Genomic DNA, 20,440 nt, shown 5'->3' with positions numbered 1-20,440 from the left:
CAGGAGGAGCAGAAGACACACCAGTGATACCATATCCCATATTTCTTGACTTCAGTGATGGTTACAAGAGAGTGTGCTTCAGAATTATTTATTATTTTGTACAGTCTTCGTTTAGGCAATTTTTTCTTATGTCTGTTATATTCGAAATACACACATACAAAGTTAAACAAAGAAACACATCTCAGTGAAGGGGCAATCCCCTAAGCCATTCTTCTATTCAGTGGTATCCAGTCATAACCATGAATCTCAGGGCAAAACTTTCCTTGTGTTCACTATGAGTCTCTCTAAGGTTGGAATGTAAGTTTCTGCTGCATTTTTAAGTTTGCCAATTACAGGAGATAAATGAAGTTTCTTGAACCAAATAGGTGCTCACCAAATGTTTGTTGAATAAATGAATGATAAACATTTATAGACACACATCTGTACACAGCACTGTCCTCTAGGAGTTGTCTATGGTAATGCCTAGTCCCCTTCTAAACTACAAGCCTTCTGAAGGCAGGGTGCCCCAACTCCTCTACATCCAGCCCGGGGAGGGTGGTGCCCAGGGAGAGGTCACAGCCTGAGCCATCCGGGGCCCCATTCTCATCAGAGCTACTTCCCAGACCCAGGGCCCAGTGGCTTCAGGTGGAGGTGGATGCCATTCTTGGAGCGCAGGACAAGCTGGAGCATCTTGATGGGCAGCCGTGAGGGGTCCAGAGAGAACTCAAAGTGGAGCAAGCACATGGCTGTAACCACCTTCATCTCACTCATGGCAAACTGCTGCCCGATGCAGTTCCTGTAGCAAGCAGCACAAAGAGTCATTGTGCAATGGAGCGTCCAGAGTGACGGCATTCAGTGCTCTTAGCAGCCAACAAAAGTCAATTACTGTTTTTGGATGAATAACTTGCTGATAGATTGGTTGACCTGGGCTTATGAAACAAACCTTGAGAGCATGGTGAGGGTCCCAGACTAGGTAGATTCACATGGTGGGGGTCTGGAATAGGGGTCTCTCTTGGAATGACTCACCTATCCCACCTACTTCCCAGGGACAGGAATAAGATAATTGCAAGAAGAAGGCTCCTGCATTAGAATCACCACAAACCCAGCATGATTCCCCCTTATTCAGCGTACCTTCTAATAGTGCCTCCCCTGTGATGTCATCCACCCTCTCCTCCCCAGTCCTGAGGGCCTGGGATACTGGGTCTCTCCATACCTGGGCCCAGCAGAGAAGGGCATAAAGGCAAAGGGATGGCGTTTGGACGCATTCTCAGTGGAAAAGCGCAGAGGGTCAAAGACCTGAGGAGACAGGCCTTGCTTAAACACTCACCAGGTTCTGGCAGACGGTGACCCTCCCAGTCCCCCACCCTGTCTGATCTCCCAGCCCATGGAAAGGGTACCTCAGGGTCGGGCCATACAGCACTGTTCCTATGGAGGGCATAGATGTGCATAGAGATCAGGCTTCCTGTGGGCAGAACAGAGGTTGGTGACCAGGTAGTCCTAGGAAGCCAGGCCTACCTCCACATAAGGTCAGAGTTCCCCTAGTGCCCCCTGGGGTGCCAGCCCCTGCTGACCACTGCCAGTGACAGAGAGTTCATGACCACACCTGACTCATCACAGTACTTTGATGATTATCATGCCCAGTTCCTGTAACCCCAGCACTGGGTGCAGCACCTGACAGACATTTGTGAAATGAATAAAGGGAGAATGAACCCCTCCATCATGAGGTAGAACAGGAAGGAACTATTAAACCTTTTCAGCTGACTGACTCTTGGGAAATTATTATTCATAATATTACACTGCCAACAGTAACAGCTATCATTCACCAGGTGCTTACCAGGAACCAGGTACAGGCTTAACACACTTTATGAAGCTACCACATACAGTTGTGCAGGTTGTACACTGCACAGCATCATAGTCTATGTGAGTGATGCTCTCTAGTGATCTTCAGGGCATGATCTGCATGGTGGTACATGGCAGCCTTGGTGGACATTGTCTCTTTAATCCTGACAGCAGCCTTGAAACATAGATACTCTTCTCATCCCCCATTTTACAGAAGTGGAAATGGAGGCTCAGAGGTAGAAGAATTGATCAATATGTTGTGGGACTGGGATTGAGACCCAGGGCTCTCTGAACGCAAAGCCTGAGCTCTTCCCCAAAAGTGCAAAGATTTGACTAAAGGCACAGAGGGTGCCAGAGGAGCATGCAGAGGACTCCATTTCCACCCCCAAATCCACCCATCCCACCTGCAGGTAGAGACCGGCCATCCACAAAGGTGACAGGCTTGCTGAGCTGGCGGTACACCTGGGGCACAGGTGGGTAGAGGCGGAAGCTCTCCTTGATGCACATGGTCAGATAAGTCATTTTGCCCAGATCATCCCTGCCAGCAACACAACCAGAACATTCTGGGAATGGGAAGCAACAGGATTTGGGAAGAAAGCAGACTCCAGCCCCAGTTTTCCCTCACCACCACCACACACTCAAGAGTCAGGGCCACAGGGTTCCAAGTGCCCGAGCCAGGCCTGACATGGTGTGGACACTCAGATCTAAGGGATCTGGTTCCACTTTTCTGCATCCCTTTCTCATCTTCACTGGTAGGAGAAGAAGGTACAGGACCCTAGAGATGAATGTGCACACAGCCATCAAAGACAAGGTCACCTCTGCAACTCTCAGGACCCCCATAGATGCCTACAAAGGATAGTTCTTTAGGTTCCAACTTGGTTTCCCCTACTGAGCAGAATGAAAGAAACCGAGGCTGATACACATTGGTTGAATGAATCAACCAAAGTTCATGCATTGTTTAATGAGGTGAGTGTGTGTGTGTGCCTTTTCCCTTTGGCCACCAGGAAGCTCAGGCCCAGATATGACATCCAACTATAACTACTGGGCAATATTTTATTACAGAGTTCCCAAACTCCACACTGGCTCTTATTTTTCATTTGCATTTTATTATTTTATTGAATAAATGTCCTCTAAGTTGCTTCAAGCTCTAGATGGAATCACGTGAAAATAAAATAAATATTCTAATCCCTGCCTCGGGTTGTGTTCACATTGTTACCCAGCCTACAATGCCTAGCTCTCTCTCTTTGCCTGAATTTTAACCCTCCTTAGAAAGTCAATTTAAGCGTCACTCCTTCCCTCTGCCCTCAGCCTTCAGACCACGCGATCCTGTAATTTTCTCTCGCTGTTTGGTTATGTGAATTTGTCTCTCACAAAACCCCACGGGCAGCAACTTGGCTTCTCTTTCTCTTCCATTCTGCAGCCCTGATAGCACCTGGCATGTGCCTGGATACCCTGTGAGGGGGAATTCTCACATATGACCAACAGAAATGGTAATGAAGCTTCATACTCCAGGTCCCAGACCCTGGAGTTAAAGGTCAGTCCCCCTCAAGTGGATCTAAAGTTCCCCTACCGGCTCAGCATTTTCTGTACCCCTGCTGTGTGCCTAGCCCCTGCTGGAGGCTGCTCAGGAGCCCAGAGAGAAAGGCAGGGTGTCTGACCACAAGCAAAGGCCTGAGGGGAGCAGACAGCAAGCAAGGTTGGAGGAGCTTCTGAGAGACTCCTAGAGCTCACGCTGCAAAGAGAGGTCAAGGTCAATCCTGAAGTGTTCAGGAGTTCAGTCTTGGGCCAAGAAACAGGGGAAAACAATGGAAAGTTTTTAAGTGATGAAGTTTGGGGAAGTCTTTTCTCCTTCACCAGCAGGAGAGATAAGGCATCTGGAAGCTGAGTATTGCCATCCAAAGGCAAGTAGCAAGGGACTGGCTCTCCTAGCTGTCCCAACTCTGTTCACCCCTACATTTCCACCTCTTTCTCTCCCAGCTCTCCCTACTCTATCCAGGAACCCAGAAGGGTAATCAGGTTCTACCTTCAGAAGAAGTTAGCACACAAAATAGCAGCCTCTTGTTGACAACTTTCTCTATGTAACACATCTGAAAAGGCTCCATTGTGGGAGAATGGGCTCAGGGGTGTGTCTGTGCCCAGCCACCCCCCACCCCCCACCCCCCGCTGTCACAAATCGTATGACACTGGGGGAAACAGGACAGCCGCCGCCACCTCACCTGATTTCCAGGATGGTTCAGGACAGGATGGGCACCGCCCTTCCCAAGGGCTGAGCAGGATAAACTGGGCCCACCCTCAGACTCACTCACCACTGGAAGGAGTCCTGGTCCCCCAGGATCTCACGGACCTCCTCTCTACAACGATGCTGGTGCTCAGGGTACAGGGCCATGCAGTAGAGAAACCAGGAGATACCACTGGTGGTGGTGTCATGGCCTCCAAACATAAATGTGTCCACCTCAGCCCGGAGGTCTGCATCTGACAGCTTGCTGTCATCTTCATCCTGGGTTAGGGAAGGCATAATAGGACAGCTCGAAGTATTGGAGATGGGTAACAAGAAGAACTCATAGCAGTGGTTGTCAAATGAAGGTCTCAGGGAGGGAGTGAAAGCTCCTTTTCAGAGGGTGGATTAGGACCTTCCCCCAGATTCCCATCTTCCTTCAAAGCTCAGCCTGGATGCCTCCTCCTCCACAAAGCCCTCCCTAATCGCTCTGGCCAAATGACTTGTGCCTTGTCCAGCCCTGACTGTTAGTTCTGCTCACTGGGCATGCAGAACACCACCTGCCAGAGGAAGACATTTTGGTCAACATCTACCTACTATCTCCCCTGCTGGACTGTAAGCATCTGGAGGGCAGGGCCAGGTCTTTCCCATCTCTGCATCCTAGCACAGGAACTGACCCAGAGTCAGAGCTCAGTGAGTTTCTAGAGTTGATGAATAAAGAACTTACAGAATGAATGAATGAATGAATGAATGAATGAATGAATGAAGTCTAAGATTCTAGGATTCTACAAGGCCAACATTTTGGGGGATCTTAGAAGTCTAGAAATGTCATCCAGTCACTACCACATGACCTAGGCTCCCAACTCCACAGCTCAGGCACACACACTCTACACCTGCCCACCTCTGAACCTTTGCTAATATGTTTCCTGGGACGAGGAACAGGTTATATTTGCCGAGTAAAGAGGGGGAAATGCTTAAGAGCTCCTTCTGCTGTCCTGGGAGGATGGTCTGAAGACCTCTCTGGGACCAGTCCTCAGGCGGTGAGGAATCATGTACTCACCCGGGCACCCAGGAGAATATCCAGGAAGTCCAGGTGCCTCCGGTTCTGGATCTTCTTCCGCACCTTCTCATCCTGAAGGGCTGCCTTCCGCTCCCTGATGACCTGGTCTGAACCGGAAGCACAGAGCGTCACTGCCTGGGAAGCCATCTTGTGTCCAAAGGGCAACTGGGGTCCTATAATAGGAGGGGGCAGAGAGGGGCCAGGAGGAGGAACCCAGGCTTCCTAGGGGTGAGCCTTGTTGGAAAGGCCCACCTGTATGGTCATGGGCCACCTGGCAGGCCCGCAGGAAGCGGCGGCCATGTGGGGTGAGCCAGTAGATGAAGTCATTATGGTAGTGGAAGGACACAAGGCGCTGCTGCATCAACAGAGTGAGATCGCTGACTGCAAGGTAGTAGCTGCTGTCCCTGCCAAGCAGAGAGTAGGAGGAAGGATTGGCTTAGACACTGGCCCAGGAGCAGAGCCAGAGCAACTCCATTCCAGAAATCTAGCCCCAACCACAGAGCATCCTGCCCTTCTTCTCCTGCCCTTAAGCCTCCTCGCTAAAGCCCGATGTTTCTCCCCACCATGAGTAAGTCCTGGCTCCCCGCAAGCTAAGGCTCCCTGGGGCAGGACACTATCTCTTCTCAGGTCAGGGCCCAGGACCCCTGCCAACTCTCCCCTGTAAGCTGGCTTTGGAGACAGTGTGGTCAGCCCCGAGGTGGCCCCTGACCTGTGGCCCAGGCCGGTGTCTCCTCTTCCAAAAGTGCACTTCATGAGCGTGTTCAGCGCCATGTGGCCCACGTCGCAGAAGATGTCAAAGGACTTACCCTCCTGAGCCTTCTCTTCCCACTTGTCCTGGAGTCCAGGGATAGGAGGCAATGTGGGGGTCAATTGGACTGGATGCCACAAGCTTCACTCCAGGACCCATAGCCTATCCTCCACCACCAAGCCCCCTTCACCCACTCCCAGTTCCTGCCCTGCCCTCCATCCTGCTGGAATATCAGGGTAGGGTAGGTAGCAATTTGGCAGCCTCTGGGCTACAGGCTCAGAGGGCAGGACCAGGAGGCAGATCTTGCACCGCACACAGATGTTTTCTCCCAGTCAGGGTAGCTTATAAGGGAGTAGGATGGCTGAGAGGTGGTGAGCTCCCCAGCACAGTGTGTGTGTAAGTAATCCTGGAGAGGAGTTTCCTATAAGGGGAAAGACTAGCCCTGGATAACCTGGGGATTATCCAGCCCTGAGACTCTGAGCCTGACCTCTGACATCCCTCTTAGAGATGAGTTGTATTGACAGAATTTGGGGCAGTTGTGGTAGACAGAAAGTGAGGAGACACTTTTTAGGTGTGAAAGCCTTTCCCTATAGTCTCAAATAAAGGCAGTCCTCAAACCTGCTATGCTAGGAGTCTTAGTAAGTTCTCACAGAGACCCTTTGGCCTGGGAGGAAAGAGGGCTGGGTCTCCTGATGGAGACCAGGACCGGGCTGCCAGGACACTCAGAGATTCAGTACCTACTCAGTGGCAGCATGTGGCACATGTCAGCAATGCAGGGATTTGGCACTGCTGTTGCAGGCAGAACAGGTCTTGGGGCTCAGCTATTCTCCTCACCGCAGAGCACCACCTGGTCTCCCCAGGACAAAATCATGGTGGAGAGGGGCTAGCCCAGCAGCCAACAGCCTCCATTGCTCTGGCACAGGGAGCTCACCAGCATGACACGTGTGGACTCAGCGAACAGAGCCACATAGGGCTTCAGCACATCATAATGAAAGCCAGGTGTGAGCAGCTTGCGGTGCTGGAACCACTTGGGCCCCTCAAGAACTAGCAGGCCTCTCCCTGGGGAAGAGATAGGAGAGAGAGGGCTGGTCAGTCCAGGAGATACCGCCCCACCTGGGGCAGCCTGGGGCTAAGCACATCCTACCCGATTCCATCCCTGAGCCTGGAACCCTCCAAGGATGAGCCACTAAGCGACCCAGTATTGCCCTCCACGCTCTCACCCTAGGCTACCAGGGTCTCAGGACACAGGTGGCAGCAGTTCTTGGCTGAGTGAGCTCCCTCCTTAGGACAGGATGACTCAGCTTCTGCCTCTCAGCTGCACCCAAAAATCCTGGGTCCAGGAACTTGTGTCAGATGACATTGCCAGATATGAGACAAAGGACATACATCCCCCTGGGGATGGTCAAGCGGGGGGAGCCTGCTGAGCCTTGACTGTCAGCTGCTGAGACTCGCCACAGCTTCAGGACTTGGGGAATGGCCCACTGTGTTCGTGCTTCATGGCCTCAGGTGGGAGCCTTCCTACCCCACCCCAACACACCCAGCAATGGAAATGCATTCCTGCCTCCAAAACCACCTCTTCATTTTCCTGAGCCTTTTCTGTCTGCCTTCTAATTTTATCCTCCCATTGATAACTGAAGAGTGTTAGAAGCAAAAAGACTTCCCAGTGGTACTCGGTGAGTAAATAGGATTGGGAATGTGTTCTCCCTCTTGGCCCTGCCCTTTCTCAGCTCCCAGGAAAACACTGAAGACCCCATAGGATCATGAGTAAAAGAGGAGCTTTGGAGAAGCATATGGTGGCTAAAGAACACTCAGTGGGTTTAACTTGACTACCTCTGAAAAGAAAAAAGTAAAATAAAATAAAATAAAATACTCAATGACTCCCACCTACTCTCGACATCAAATCACCTCCTCATCCTGGCAGTCAAGGCTGACCTGTCCTCCCTGCCCAGCCTCATCTCCCAGCTGGGCTCTACCTTGCAGCCACCCCGACAGCCTCACAGCCTCTGGTGACCAGCCGTGGTCCTACCACCACACCATTTCCTCAGACCCTTGCCCTGGCCAGCACCACCTATTTAAATCTCCTTTCGGATCAACTCTAGTGCCACCTCCTTCAGGAAACTGTTCTTCACACTTACACATTCTCCAGAGCCTTTGCCCTGTCTAGAGAAGGCAGACCCTGCCAGAGAAGATGCCTTGGCTCCACAGCTGGGGGTTCTCCTGCTCCTCCCCTGTCTGCCCACTGAGAGCTGAGCTTAGGATGGGTACCCGGGAACTAGGCCATCTGGGATAACCAATTGAGCAGGACAGGGCAGGATCCTAGTCACCATGGGTCTGAGGTGGGCATGGCAGGGAAGGCAGGTGCTCACTCACCAATCCACTGGAGGAAGAAGTCATACACATCAGGGGCCTTAGGGTCTGCAGGAGGAGACAATCAGGTCAAGCAGGGACCCGGGGTTCCTAGAGAAGGCTTGTTTATGAGTAGGGTGGGCACCTCAGCCGCCCAGACTTAGTACACAGGCCCAGGCCTCCTCCTCACATGGTGCCCTGAGCCCTTTGTTCTCAGGAAGCCCCACCCTCTCCTGAGAGTCCCATCCTCTCTCCTCACCCCCACGGCTGTACACAGCTTTGGCATAGTCGGGCTCATAGATGTTCAGGAAGCCAATGAACTGTCCGAACCAGAGTGGGTGGGCATACGGGAACTGGTGGGCCCAGGACACCACTTTGTCCAGGCTCCCGGTCTGCTGGATCTGAAATGATGACAGAAGGTCAAGGTTACTCAGGAACACATTGTCTCTAGCCAGACCCCAAGTTCCTGGGAGGGCAGGGGAGAAGGCTGCTCAGGCAGGCCCTGGTTGCTTCCTTACCTCTCCTGCACTCCCTTCCCCTAAATATTCCTAGGCCTAGTGCCCTCTCCAGCCCTACAACCACTGCTCTAAGTCCAAGTCACCTTCTTCTCACACCGGGGTTAGCTCAACATCCCCAAACTAGCCAACCTGCTTCCACTTGGCACCTGCCACCAACTCTCCACTGCACTGCAGCCAGAAAGTGCTTTCTTCTCCACATTAAAGCTCTTTCATTATAAAGGTAATATTTGTTCATTGTGCAATAGAGAAATAGCCTCAATTCCACCCCTGCTGCATCTTTCAACACATTTTTATTAAGGGCCTACATGTACAGGTCTCTGTTCTCAACATCTCAGAGGAATGAGACAGACAAGTTCTGCCCTTTCATTCTATGGAGAAGACAGATAATAGACAAGTAGACAATTAAGTAAAATAATCACAGACAATAGTGATTGCTGAGAATAAAAACAGTGCTATGAGAGACACTAACAGGGAGGGCCTGCTTCGATAGGGTGATCTTGGAAGGCTTCTTGTTGGAGACAACATTTAAGGTGAAACTTGAAGGATGGTGAGGCTCTGGCTGTGTGAAGCATAAAGGAAAAGCATTCTGGGTGAGAAAACAGCAAGCACAAAAGTGCTGGAGTGGGAAAGACCATGGTGTCTTCCAGGAGGTGTCCCATGGTGGGACAGTCACCTTGGATGAGCTTGAATGGGTCATCCAGAGGTTGGTACATGTCCTTTGGAGGTTTTATAGCCACATATACTCACCCAGAGGTGTTTTAAGTAAACAAAGTTATATAATAAATATTTTTGCAAAACCAGCCTTTTTTCATTAAGCATATCTTGTCCTTCTTTCCAGGCTAGTGCACTTAACTGTCATTAATATTTTTAACAGTCGTGTAGTATTTCACTATAGGGATGTAATGTATTTAACTATTTTTCCTCATTTAGTGGGAGTCTTTCAAAGATACACTTAACACTCCTAGTGGTCTGCCCAGGGGCCTTAGGAAAGGTCCAAGCTCTGGAGTTTGTAAGGAGGCATAGTAAGACTAATCTTTATTAAGCACTTGTTGCGTGCCAGACCTTGTTTAAGCTACTTACATTTTGACCTGATTGAATCCTCACAATTCTAAGTGGTCCCATTTTAGGGAAGAGGAGCGAGCCTGAGGAATAGAGATGTTAGGTTACAATCCCATAAAGTTCCTGTTGAGGCCTGAGCCTGTGCTGGGCCTGCTTTTTCTCTCTAAAATTCTCTCTCACAATTGCCACCTACTCGTTTATGGTATCCACACAAATTAGGAAGGGAAAAATATCCAAACCTTAATAATTTGGACATTTTTCCCCTCCTAATCTCATTTTGAAATGTGATCTCCAATGTTGGAAGTGGGGCCTCGTGGGAGGTGTTTGCATCATAGGGGTGGATCCCTCATGAATGGCTCTGGGGCCATTCTGGCAGGATTGAGTGAGTTCTCTTGGCTCCCATGATAACTGTTTGTTAAAAAGAGTCTGGCACCTCTCTCTCTCTCTCTCCCCCCTTTCCTCCTCTCTTGTCATGTGATGCCTGCTCCTTCTCATGAATAGCAGTTTCCTAAAGCCCTCACCAGAAGCAGACACTGACCATGCCTCCTGTACAGCCTGTGGAACTGTGAGCCAAATAAACCTTTTACCCAGTCTCAGGTATTCATTTATAGCAACACAAAGGACTAAGACATCCATGTTGTATATTCCAGGGAATAGTCTTAAAGAAGGACACAGGCATCTGATAATGTAGCCCCGAGGGATCCTTTCTGGCCCAAGCCACTATCTCCAAGGGCTCATGGGATTGGGCCTATTTTGGCCTCCAGCCACCCGTCTGTGCCTTCTCTAGGGCTCTTCCCCTCCTAGGCCCTCTGTGGAGTCGTGTGTAATCATCCCATAGATCCCTTCCCTCACTGCCTCTGAACTCGGAATCCTGAGTTCAACCCAACAGGACTGTAAGAGTTTTCACTGCCCTTGAGTACACAATGTCAAAAAGAACACAAAGTGATAAAAATCATCTCCACACACAGGTAAGAGGAAACCTGGTATCCCTGCCTCCTTCCTGGCTGGTACCCCTGGAAGTGCTCCTTTCCCCAGTGTCTCTCTTATTTTTCCATCTGCCCTGCTGGGTTTTCCTCGCCAACTTCCTGGTCATCTGACCATTCCCCTTCTCTCCATCCCTACCAGGTCCAGAAAGCCCAATTGGATGGGTCAAAGAAAGGCTTACATCACAAAAAAGCCAGACTCATAGGATCTCAGGGTCGGAAGGAGCCTTTGGCTGATCTGGTTCATCCGAGCCTCACTCCCCTCCTTATCAGTTATGCTTGTGCACCTCTGCACAAGACCCTGGTCTCATACTGACCACATTCACAGCCTGTGCCCTGATCAAGGTCACAGCCAGCTTGTCACTGCCTCCTTGTGCCCGACTTTCTCCTAGCTCTTTAGATTTATTTAAGAAATAAATAAATTAAATAAATCTAAAATAAATAAAAAACGTGTGCATGAGCCCAAGCCATGGCCAAGCTTTTAAATAAAGCTAGAGAACTAGAAGCACCTGCCAGGCGCCTGCCTTGATTACCCCAGGAGCCTGGTAAGAGGGAGGACAGCTCCCAGCACCTGGTCCCACTATTGCAGCTGCAGCCCCTCAAGAGGGCTGAGGCGTCTTCCCTGTGGGGTACACGTGGCTGCCTGGACAGTTCCTCTGGATTACACAACTGGATGCGAACAGGAAGAGAACAGGGCATGAAGATAATTCACTGATCCCAGCTTCCCAGCCTCACCTCCCACCCTCACATTGGCACTCCTTGTTGACCTCACCAGAAATAAATCACAGGAAGGATTGGGAAGAGCAAGCATATGTCACCACTCTCCTCTCTGCTTCCCAAGAGTCTAAAGTAAGCTTTGCTCCAAGAATCAGATGGGAAAGGGATTTCAACATTGCCTAGTGGAACCCTGACCTCTTTTTATAGGTGGAAACGTGCAGTACAAAGACCAAAGGGAATTATCTTCACGCCCTGTTCTCTTCCTGTCCCAGACCTCCCAGCCCTGTAAGTGTCCCAGCTCAGGATTACACAACTGGATTACCCATCCAGTGTGAGTTAAGGGAGACCAGGGATCCTGGCTTAGGCTCTTTCTGCAGCCCTTGTTAGCAAGCCTGCTCAAGCCATCAGCCAGTTGACCTGAAGCTCAGTGGGCCAGTGTCCAAGAAACAAGCTACCCTTGACCAGTGTGTTGCAGCTGCAGTGCCCCAGGGGGCTGCTTCAGAACAAAAATAAGTCGGCTCACAAAATGGGGATAAGAGTTTCGAAAAACCGAAGATGACGGAGGAGAAAGACGAAGAGGTTTCCTTTTCGGCAGCATGTCATTGTTCTCTCAAGGCAGGTCATGTCAGTCTCGGATTCCCAGCACACAGGGTGCCTGCCCAGCACCTACACCTGGTAAGAATCCCTGCCCAAGTGCTCAAACATCTCTAGTGACAGGCAACTTCTTTTCAAAACACCCCAACCATCTTTGGACAGTCTTAATTCTTCAAAAGGCGTCTTAGTCGCTAAAGAGAAAGCCACCTGCCCATAGCCTTCCCCATGGGTCTCCCTCTGGGACCACACAGGCTCCCACTGCCCAGGGAAGTCCTGCAGGGATTGGGAGTGGGGAGCTAGAACCCCCTAGTTCTGCTCTCCTCCAGGATGGACACCCTTAGGTGCCCTTTGGTGCCCTGGTCTCGGCTGTCTCCCTACTATGGTCCCTCTCCCCACACCCAAGATTACCAGGGCTCCATGTGTGCATGAGTCCAAGCCACTGCCAAGTTTTTAAATAAAGCTAAAGAGCTAGAAGCCAAGAAAAACCAACCAAAAGGGAGTAGAAGTAGCATCTCTGAAATAACTATAAAAATCAGTGGGAAAAGCAGACTCAACGTACACAAACTCACTGGGGATTCAGCCGTGAGGTTGAACAGAGCCATGGAGAGCCTGAAAAGAGGGGATCAAATGCAAAATGCCCCAGGGAGCAGGGAACATTCCTCCCATGCTGGTGACAAACATGACTTCATCCTCCATCCTCCCTTTCAAAGACAAATGAACGATTACACATGTACATGTGAACAGATAACATACAGAAAGAACCCCTAGCTCAATAGAAGGAGCAAAGGACTTTGGGTGAGATCAGTGTGGTCACCAGGACTCTCTAGCCACCATGCCTTGGCTAGGAAGTGATGATGGACTTTGTCCAAAGTCACACAACTAGCATCATGCCCCAGTCTTTAGATTCCAAAGCCTGTGCTCTGCCCCCAACACCCTCCCTGTCTTCAGCATCCAAAGATGAACTCCAGACTCAGGAGCACCCAATCAGGTGAGGGGAGGAATGCAGGAAAGCATCCAAACAACTAAAAAGGCAGGAGGGCAGGGACCCAAGAAATGCCCAAGAGTCCAAGAGGATGCAGTCATCTGTTGTCAGTCTGCATGGGCAGCTTTGCTGCCCAGAGTTGGGTCCCCCTGAGAGATTCATCCACTCTTCCAACACATGGGCATTGAGCCAGAGACAGTGCTAGTTTCTGGGGTTACAGCGGTGAGCAAGACAAAGCCCTGCCCCACCAGCATACATTCCAAGCGGGGAGAAAGAAAATAAACAAGAATCAAATACGCCAAGAGTACGATTTCAGGTAGTGATAACTCCCGAAAGAAAAAAAGCAGAGTAAGGGGCAGGGCTGCCACTATGGATGGGAGTGGGCTAGGAAGGCCTCTCTAAGGTGACATTTCAGCAAAGAGCAGCAGAAATGCCTTCTGGAAAGCTCCATGGCATCAGCCACAATCTGCTTCTCAAAAACTTTTCTTTCAACTGCCCCCTCTACCTCTCCCCTCCTCACTCCTGGCAGATCACCCTTGCTCTACTTCCCAGAGAAAATAGAACCCATCAGATAAGAAAACCCAAAAAGTCAGCTGGCAGACCTGAAGGACCACTCCACCTGCGCCCAGCCTCTCTGTTGACTTCTGTTTCAGGAGAGGAGCGTGCAGGGCCTGTCCAAGACCAGTCCCTCTGGATTCCGACCCTCCCCACAACGTACCTCACCTATCAATCAGCCCCTCTCTCTCAAATCACAGACCTCACCTCTGTAGGCTCCCTCCCATCCTCTTTCAAAACTTGTTCAAGTCTCTCACTTTAAAAAAAAAAAAAAAGAAAAGAAAGAAGGAAAACAAAACCAAACCTCCCTTGGTTCAGTTTCCTCCTCCAGCTAACACCTTATTTCCTCATCCCTTCATAATCTAACTTCTCTAAAGAACTGTGACCACTGTTTCCAATTCCTTGCGACAGCCCCACCTCTCCTATGCTGCTCTTGCTAAGGAATCCAGCACCCTCCCCGGTGCTGAGCCCAGATGACTCCCATCTCTCGTGCGTGTCTCCTGGATGCCCTCCCCTCTCTCCCAGTGGCCCTCCTGGGCAGCTCCTCACCCACGGTTTGTTCCTCCAGATCCAGTCCTTGGCCTCTTCCCTTGTTGCATCTTCTCCCTGAAAGCTCTCACCTGCTTCTGTGGTTTCCTGTGCCATCTACCTACCAACAATTTCTCAGTTGACAGCTCTTTCCAGTTTACCTGTCTCCTGAGGTCCAGAATCATAATCAACCCCCCGGAACTCTCTGCATGACACCCTCCAGATTCCTCAGACCCAGCATTTCCAAACCCACGTTCATACACATCTTCGTACACATTTGTCCCCAAAATCTGCCTCTCCTACTGAACCTGGGGATGGAACCATCACCCACCCCAAAACTAGGCAGGAATACGGAATGTCGTTTTCTCCATTGTTTATATCAATATGAAGAGGGATGTCCTGTGGAGCAGCCCCTCCCCTCTGCAGGCCCACCAAGTGATTTTTACCTTGAAATTAGCAAACCAGAGTGAAAAGAGCCAGATGTAGCAGGTCATGGGAGGAGACTCTGCCACAGAGTTCTCCAAATCTAGTACTCAAGGATTCCATACCCAGGCACTGACAGGGCTGCCCGCCACTGAGCCTCCTCTTCCTGGGTCTCAGATGCCCACATTTTAAAATTGAGACAAAAAATGCATTCCTCCTGTTTACAGTCCAGTCTTATGGCTCTCTTTTGATGAGTTTTGCCAGATTCTGCTCTGATCCAGCTGTGCTGATGCCTCCAATTAACAGAGCTCCAAGGGCAATCCTTCTTTCCTTCTCCTGCTACATGGAGGGGCCCTCGCTGACCCTCACATCTGGCTACGGTGGAGGTCTCGATGCCTCTCTCTCCTGTGCCCACCCATGCCAAGACCTGGCCTGCTCTACCTTCCACTTCCCTCCAGCCCACTGGCTCACTCCCCAACACAAGGTGGAGGCCTGGATCACCTCCACCCTAGCCTCCCTGCCTCCTATTTGCCCTCTGTCAGTCTGTTTACCACCCTGAAGCCAAAGTGATCTTTCTAAAACATAAGTCTAAGCTTGTCTCTCCCTTGCTTAAATTCCTTCCATCGTTCCCCATCATCCTCAGAATAAGGTAAAGCCTTTTGACCTGGCCTCAAGGATCTGTGTGACATCCCTGTCCACCTCCAGCCTCATCCTCTCCATTCTGTCCTCCCTGTCACCACTGCAGAACTGCTGAGCTACTAACACAGGTATGTCCTAGACCCCAAAAGACAATTTAATTTCCTAAACACACTGCTTTTTCCAGGCTGTGTGCCTTTCTGCACAGATAGCACCTTCTGCCTTTTCTTCTGCACTTCCTGCCATAGGTTTCTACCTCCAGATCTTTGAGGATGTGCCTCATCATCACCTCCCTGGACCTCCCTGACTCCCCACGCTGAGAGGAGCCCTTCTCTAGGCCTAAGGGTTGGTAACACTTGTACTGTGTTATTCATCTCTCCTACAGACCTAGTTCCTCTGAGGCAACCTCTTTGTCTTGATTCTTCATCCTCTGGCCTCAGCATAGGACCAGACCCAGAGTTGTTGATCAGACACTGCTGGTTGCTTAGGAAAGAGGGACCGTATCTGGCTCACAAAGACTGGGTTGATTTGAGAAGAAGGAAGGTGATGAAGAAAGCAAATGCCCCAGGGTGTTTTGTAGCAAGAATCCCTCCACAATGATTTAACACCTGACGTTTATCTGCCCAAAATGCCTATACTTTATCTCTTTCTAACCCCTTCTAACCCAGTAAGGTAAAAATGATTATCTCCACTTTGTTGACAGGGAAACAGAAGCACAGAGAGGTAAAGTGGCTTAGCTAACCAGGCACAGCAAAGGCCTGTGATCAATGTTTACTGAATGAAAATGAGCCACAGCCCTGTCTTCACTACACAGTACAAGGTCAAGGGCACTGTCACAGCAAACGGCATCGCTGGGAAAGAGGCCTCTGCAGTCTCAGAGAATCTCATTTCCTTGGTCTGGGAGCTGACATTCTACACACACACACACACACACACACACACACACACACACACACACACCAGATTTGTTGGCTTCTTTCAAGGGTTCCAACCTCAGGCCAGCAATATAGCTGAGCACCTACTACATGCAAAGTCCTCCCTGGTTCCTAGACTGGAATGAGGGGGACCCTGGAAGAATAGGACATGTCCCCATCTCCAGAAGACACATTCTGAGAATTGAGGAGGATGACAGGTAGATGCTTCCAAGGCCTCCAGACTGTAATTGGAGACCAAGAAGGAGAAATTAATCCTGATGGACAGCTCTTCCCTGCCCCCAGTCCCTTTACCCACCAGTCTTCCTCCCCCTCCTACTCCCATCATTGCTGGGCCTAAGAATCAACTTTGCAGTAACCTTTTATGGACTCACAATGTTATGAATTAAAATGCAGAAGTCCTGGGCCCAGTCTTGACCTAACTCCTGAGCTACTAAACAGACGTAGACAAATACTTTGCACCCTCTGAACTTCAATGTCCTCGTTTTTACATTAGGGAAAATAATCCCCTCTCTGCCCTCCCCATTTCTCAAGTTCAGGTATGAATCCAAGGGAGAACAGAGGCGCCACACCCTGGAGGACTGCAGAAGTTGTGTTTGCAATGGTTCCCCAGGAAACCTTTGTAGTTCTCACAAGTAGTCACCCCTCCAGCCTTTGTTGCTCAACCTGTTGCCAAGGGAAGGCCCTTCAGACAGTTGTGTTAGAGCCAAGAAGCCAAAGCTAGGCCGTGTTCCAGGCCCTCTGCATAACCTCAAGGTGGGGGTGGGGGCCGTTGGGGGAAAGAAAACAGCCAGTTCTGACCTGGAGGTGAAGGTGCAAGGTCCCTGTCCTAAAGAAGCCCCTGGCTGAGGGCAAACACAATTTGACGAAGGCAGGTAGAAGTGGAAAGGGAACAAGAAGAAAGGGAGAAAGTTCTCTCTAAATACCTCTTGTACAGCTTTAGTGTCAGACCTCAACCTTCCCTTGGCCCTCCTGTGTACTTAGCAAACCCTCTCCCAAGCCTTCCTGGTCCCTGTGCTTCTCTTTTCCATCATGCTTTCTCCTCTGTGGATACTCTCCCTACTCTCCAACATTCACTACTGGTTCATTCAGTGATGCCTACACTACACTAGGCTTTATGCTGAACCCTGAGGGTACAGGGATGAATCAGATCAGATCTCCATCCTCCAGAAGCCACAGCCTAGTGGGGAAGATGAACAGGCAAACAGAAGACAACAACCCAACAGGACAAGTGCTGAGACAAAAAGAATGGGGCTAAGGCAGAATCCTGGGGAGGAACCTCACCCAGCTCTGGAGCAAGGCTCTGGTGTCTGTTTTCCCCTCAGACTATAAGCTCTTTGAACCCCAGGCCTGGGTCTGATTCATCTCTCTGACCTACCCTTTCCTTTCCTGGATGTCTTCCGGATGCATGTTACAGGGTTATCTGTCAGGGCAAGAATAAGCCTAGAGGTCAAGCTCATTTCTAGTGTCAATCAAGGAAGAGAAGCAGTGCCCCCCGCCCAGACTGAGAATGAGGAAAGTGGGTTCAGGAGGTAGAAGAAGGGACTTGCCTCACTCTGAGCCTCAATCTCTGGCATCTCAGCCAGGTGCAGTGGCTCACGCCTATAATCCCAGCACCTTGGGAGGCCGAGGCAGGTGGATCACTTGAGGTCAGGAGTTTGAGACCAGCCTGCCCAACATAGTGAAACCCCATCTCTACAAAGTGAAAACATTAGCCAGGTGTGGTGGCACATGCCTATGGTCCCAGCTACTTGGGAGGCTGAGGCACGAGAATTGCTTGAACCTGGGAGGCAGAGGTTGCAGTGAGCCAAGATTGCGCCATTGCACCTCAGCCTGGGAGACACAGCAAAACTCCCCATCTCAAAAATAAAAATAAAAAAGAAAGAAAGAAAGAAAGAAAGAAAAGTCTCTGGCATCTCCACCTGGGTTCCCCAAGCTGGCTGCAGATCAAAACACTAACACTTAGACAGGTTTTTAAATGTAAACTCCTAGCTCCAATCTGACAAATTAGAATCTCCAGGGATTGGAGGTCCAGGAATCCAATTCCCTGCCCTGTGTCTAATTAGAAACCTCTGGTCTAGATCCCCATGACAGTAGGAAACTAAGAGGTCTTCCTAAGAGCAGAGGCTAAGGTAGTTTTCACCCTGGTGTAATAGGAGTTACTCAGTTCCTGGAGTAACAGGAAGATGACCCATGATCTGAACCTGGGAAGGTATCACGGCTCCTGAGCCACCCATAGGCATGGCCAGGAGAGCCCTGCCTTTGGGGACACCAACCACCTAGACACTCGGTGAAGCCTGTCATGTGGTGGTACTCATCTTCATGCTCACTCTCATTTCCTGCCTTGTAAATGGAAATCTTTACACTACACACAACAACGCGGATGCTGACTGAGCTTTCAACGGATTGCCTACTTCTATGGACTATTCAGAGGTTTTGGATTTCTGCCATTGCCTTTCTGTCACTGCTGAGCCTTTAGCAGAACCTGGTCCAAACTTCGGGCCTCAGAATGAAGAGAAGGCGTCTGTGGCATGCTTGAGCCCTGACTTGGAAGTTGCCCCCACTTCTGAAGTCAGCTTAAAAGGCTGGAGTGAAGGAGAAATTCCAGTGGGAAAGCTGAATGGAAGCCATGGATCCCAGGACATCATCCCCCTGCCCAAGTTTGAAGTCTCTCTCCACAGCACCCTAGGAATTAGACCTGATTCTCTGAAAGAAGGGAGGATGTTTTCTTTCTCCCCAACCCCCGACCTCCACATACCTCCAGGGCATGTCCAAAGAGCCAGTGAGTTGGAGGCCCTGGGAAGTTGCCCATAGCCTTAGCCAACCTCTGCCTCCGCAGCAGCAGGCGGATGAGCTTGAGAAAGCCTAAGACCAAGATCAGCCCAGAAGCCCACAGGCCCAAGCAGGAGAGTCTCAGGGAGAGGAAGCTGGGCACCATGGCTGGAGCTCCAGTCACCCAGCCTTCGTTCGACTTGCCTCCAGCTGCTCCTGGTTTCCTTTACACTCTGGACCCATGCATCCTGTCAGCTCCCAGCCCCAGCCACTCCCTGAAGCCAGCAGCAGCCAAGACTGGGCTGAGTGCCATAAGGCGGAGACAGCAACCCCCAAAGCCACAAACAACAGAAGAGGGAGCCTAGTGGCCTTCTCCCAAAATTCAGCTAAAGAGAAACCTAATAGTGAACTCCAAAAAAAAGCAGACAATGGGCATCCCACCTTGATTCCTTAAAACAAACAGATGGCAATTCTTGGTGTAATCATCAGCATAATAACCACTGCCTTCTCATACAAGCACTGTGAATGTTTCAGGCACTTTTTACATACTATCTCATTTAACCCAAACAGCAAAGGAGGTCAGAGGCACTCACATTTTATACCCATTTCCCAGATAATGAAGCAGAGGCTCAGCTTGCCTACGCTTTCTCTCAAGAAAGCTTCCAGTGTCCCCTTCAATATGAACCCTTGAGAGAGCTAGCACTTATGCTAGGCTCGCAATGCTTTGAATTCTTTTTTGTGAGTCACCTTCAGAGACAAGGTTCTAGCCCCAAAAGGGAAATACCAGGTCAGAAAGGGGCCAACTCTACCCCTAAAACAATAGTGCCATTTTGACACTTAGGAACATAGAACTTTCAGGGTGATGAGAAGAAGTCATGAAATTCAGTCCCTCCTGGCTGGATGGAAGCACTTAGGCTCAAAGAAAGGCAGAGAAATATCCAAAGTTGCACAGCAAGACAGTGGCAGCACCCAATGCCACAGCCCAGGCTTCTGTGGAAGAACAAGTTTGGCTCAGGTCACTGTCTTGCCTGGGGAGGGTATGCTACCCAAAGAGGCAGGCAGATTTAAGACATCAAACAAGATATGATGTGGCATGCAGAAACTAGAAACAACAAGAAATGCATCAATACCCCAAGACTAAAAGAACAAGAGAAGGAAATCATGCTCCTGTAGCTTGGTGGGAGTTGTATTTATGGGGAACACAGTCAGTGCCAGAGAAGTGATGCTGGAACAGGGAAAGAACGGAGCAAAAATGTCCTAAACTCTTTCATCTCCCATCCCCAATCTCTTACTAGTGTCTCCAATCAGCCAAGCCAATCAGAAGTGAAATGGCAAGGAGCCTGGGGAGTCAGTCTGCAGAAGTCAGCCTCCCAGCAGAGATAAGAGTAAGAATCTGTAAGTTCCTTATAGATTCTGGACATTAGTCCTTTGTTGGATGCATAGCTTGAAAATATTTCTCCCATTCTGTAGGTTGTCTGCTTACTCTGTTGATAGTTTTTTGGCAAGGAGGTGGCAGGAAAAAACCAGCAATCAGGTGGACTTGGATCTCAAATC

At 50.1% G+C, this 20,440-nt stretch overlaps 1 protein-coding gene across 3 annotated transcripts; it reads right to left on the bottom strand.

Moving 5' to 3' along the window:
- Positions 1–74: 74 nt before the first annotated feature.
- LOC112621243 (cytochrome P450 4B1) lies at positions 75–19,136 on the bottom strand. Of its 3 annotated transcripts, XM_025380602.1 has the most exons (12): positions 18,873–19,136; positions 8,447–8,588; positions 8,212–8,256; positions 6,773–6,900; positions 5,803–5,927; positions 5,346–5,497; positions 5,094–5,200; positions 4,125–4,315; positions 2,223–2,356; positions 1,377–1,441; positions 1,193–1,275; positions 75–775 (listed from the first exon to the last, which is right to left on the bottom strand). In XM_025380602.1, the coding sequence occupies exons 1-12, from the start codon at positions 19,050–19,052 to the stop codon at positions 592–594; spliced, it is 1,536 nt and encodes a 511-aa protein (XP_025236387.1). In that variant the 5' UTR covers positions 19,053–19,136; the 3' UTR covers positions 75–591. The 3 variants fall into 3 exon arrangements, with proteins under 3 accessions (XP_025236387.1, XP_025236393.1, XP_025236397.1); XM_025380608.1 differs by lacking the exon at positions 8,212–8,256; XM_025380612.1 differs by lacking the exons at positions 8,212–8,256; positions 8,447–8,588 and having other exon boundaries at positions 18,873–19,134.
- Positions 19,137–20,440: the final 1,304 nt, after the last annotated feature.

Source organism: Theropithecus gelada, chromosome 1 (genome assembly GCF_003255815.1).
Source record: "Theropithecus gelada isolate Dixy chromosome 1, Tgel_1.0, whole genome shotgun sequence".
NCBI classification, from domain to species: Eukaryota; Metazoa; Chordata; class Mammalia; order Primates; family Cercopithecidae; genus Theropithecus; species Theropithecus gelada.
This window is presented reverse-complemented; position numbering and strand designations above follow the sequence as displayed.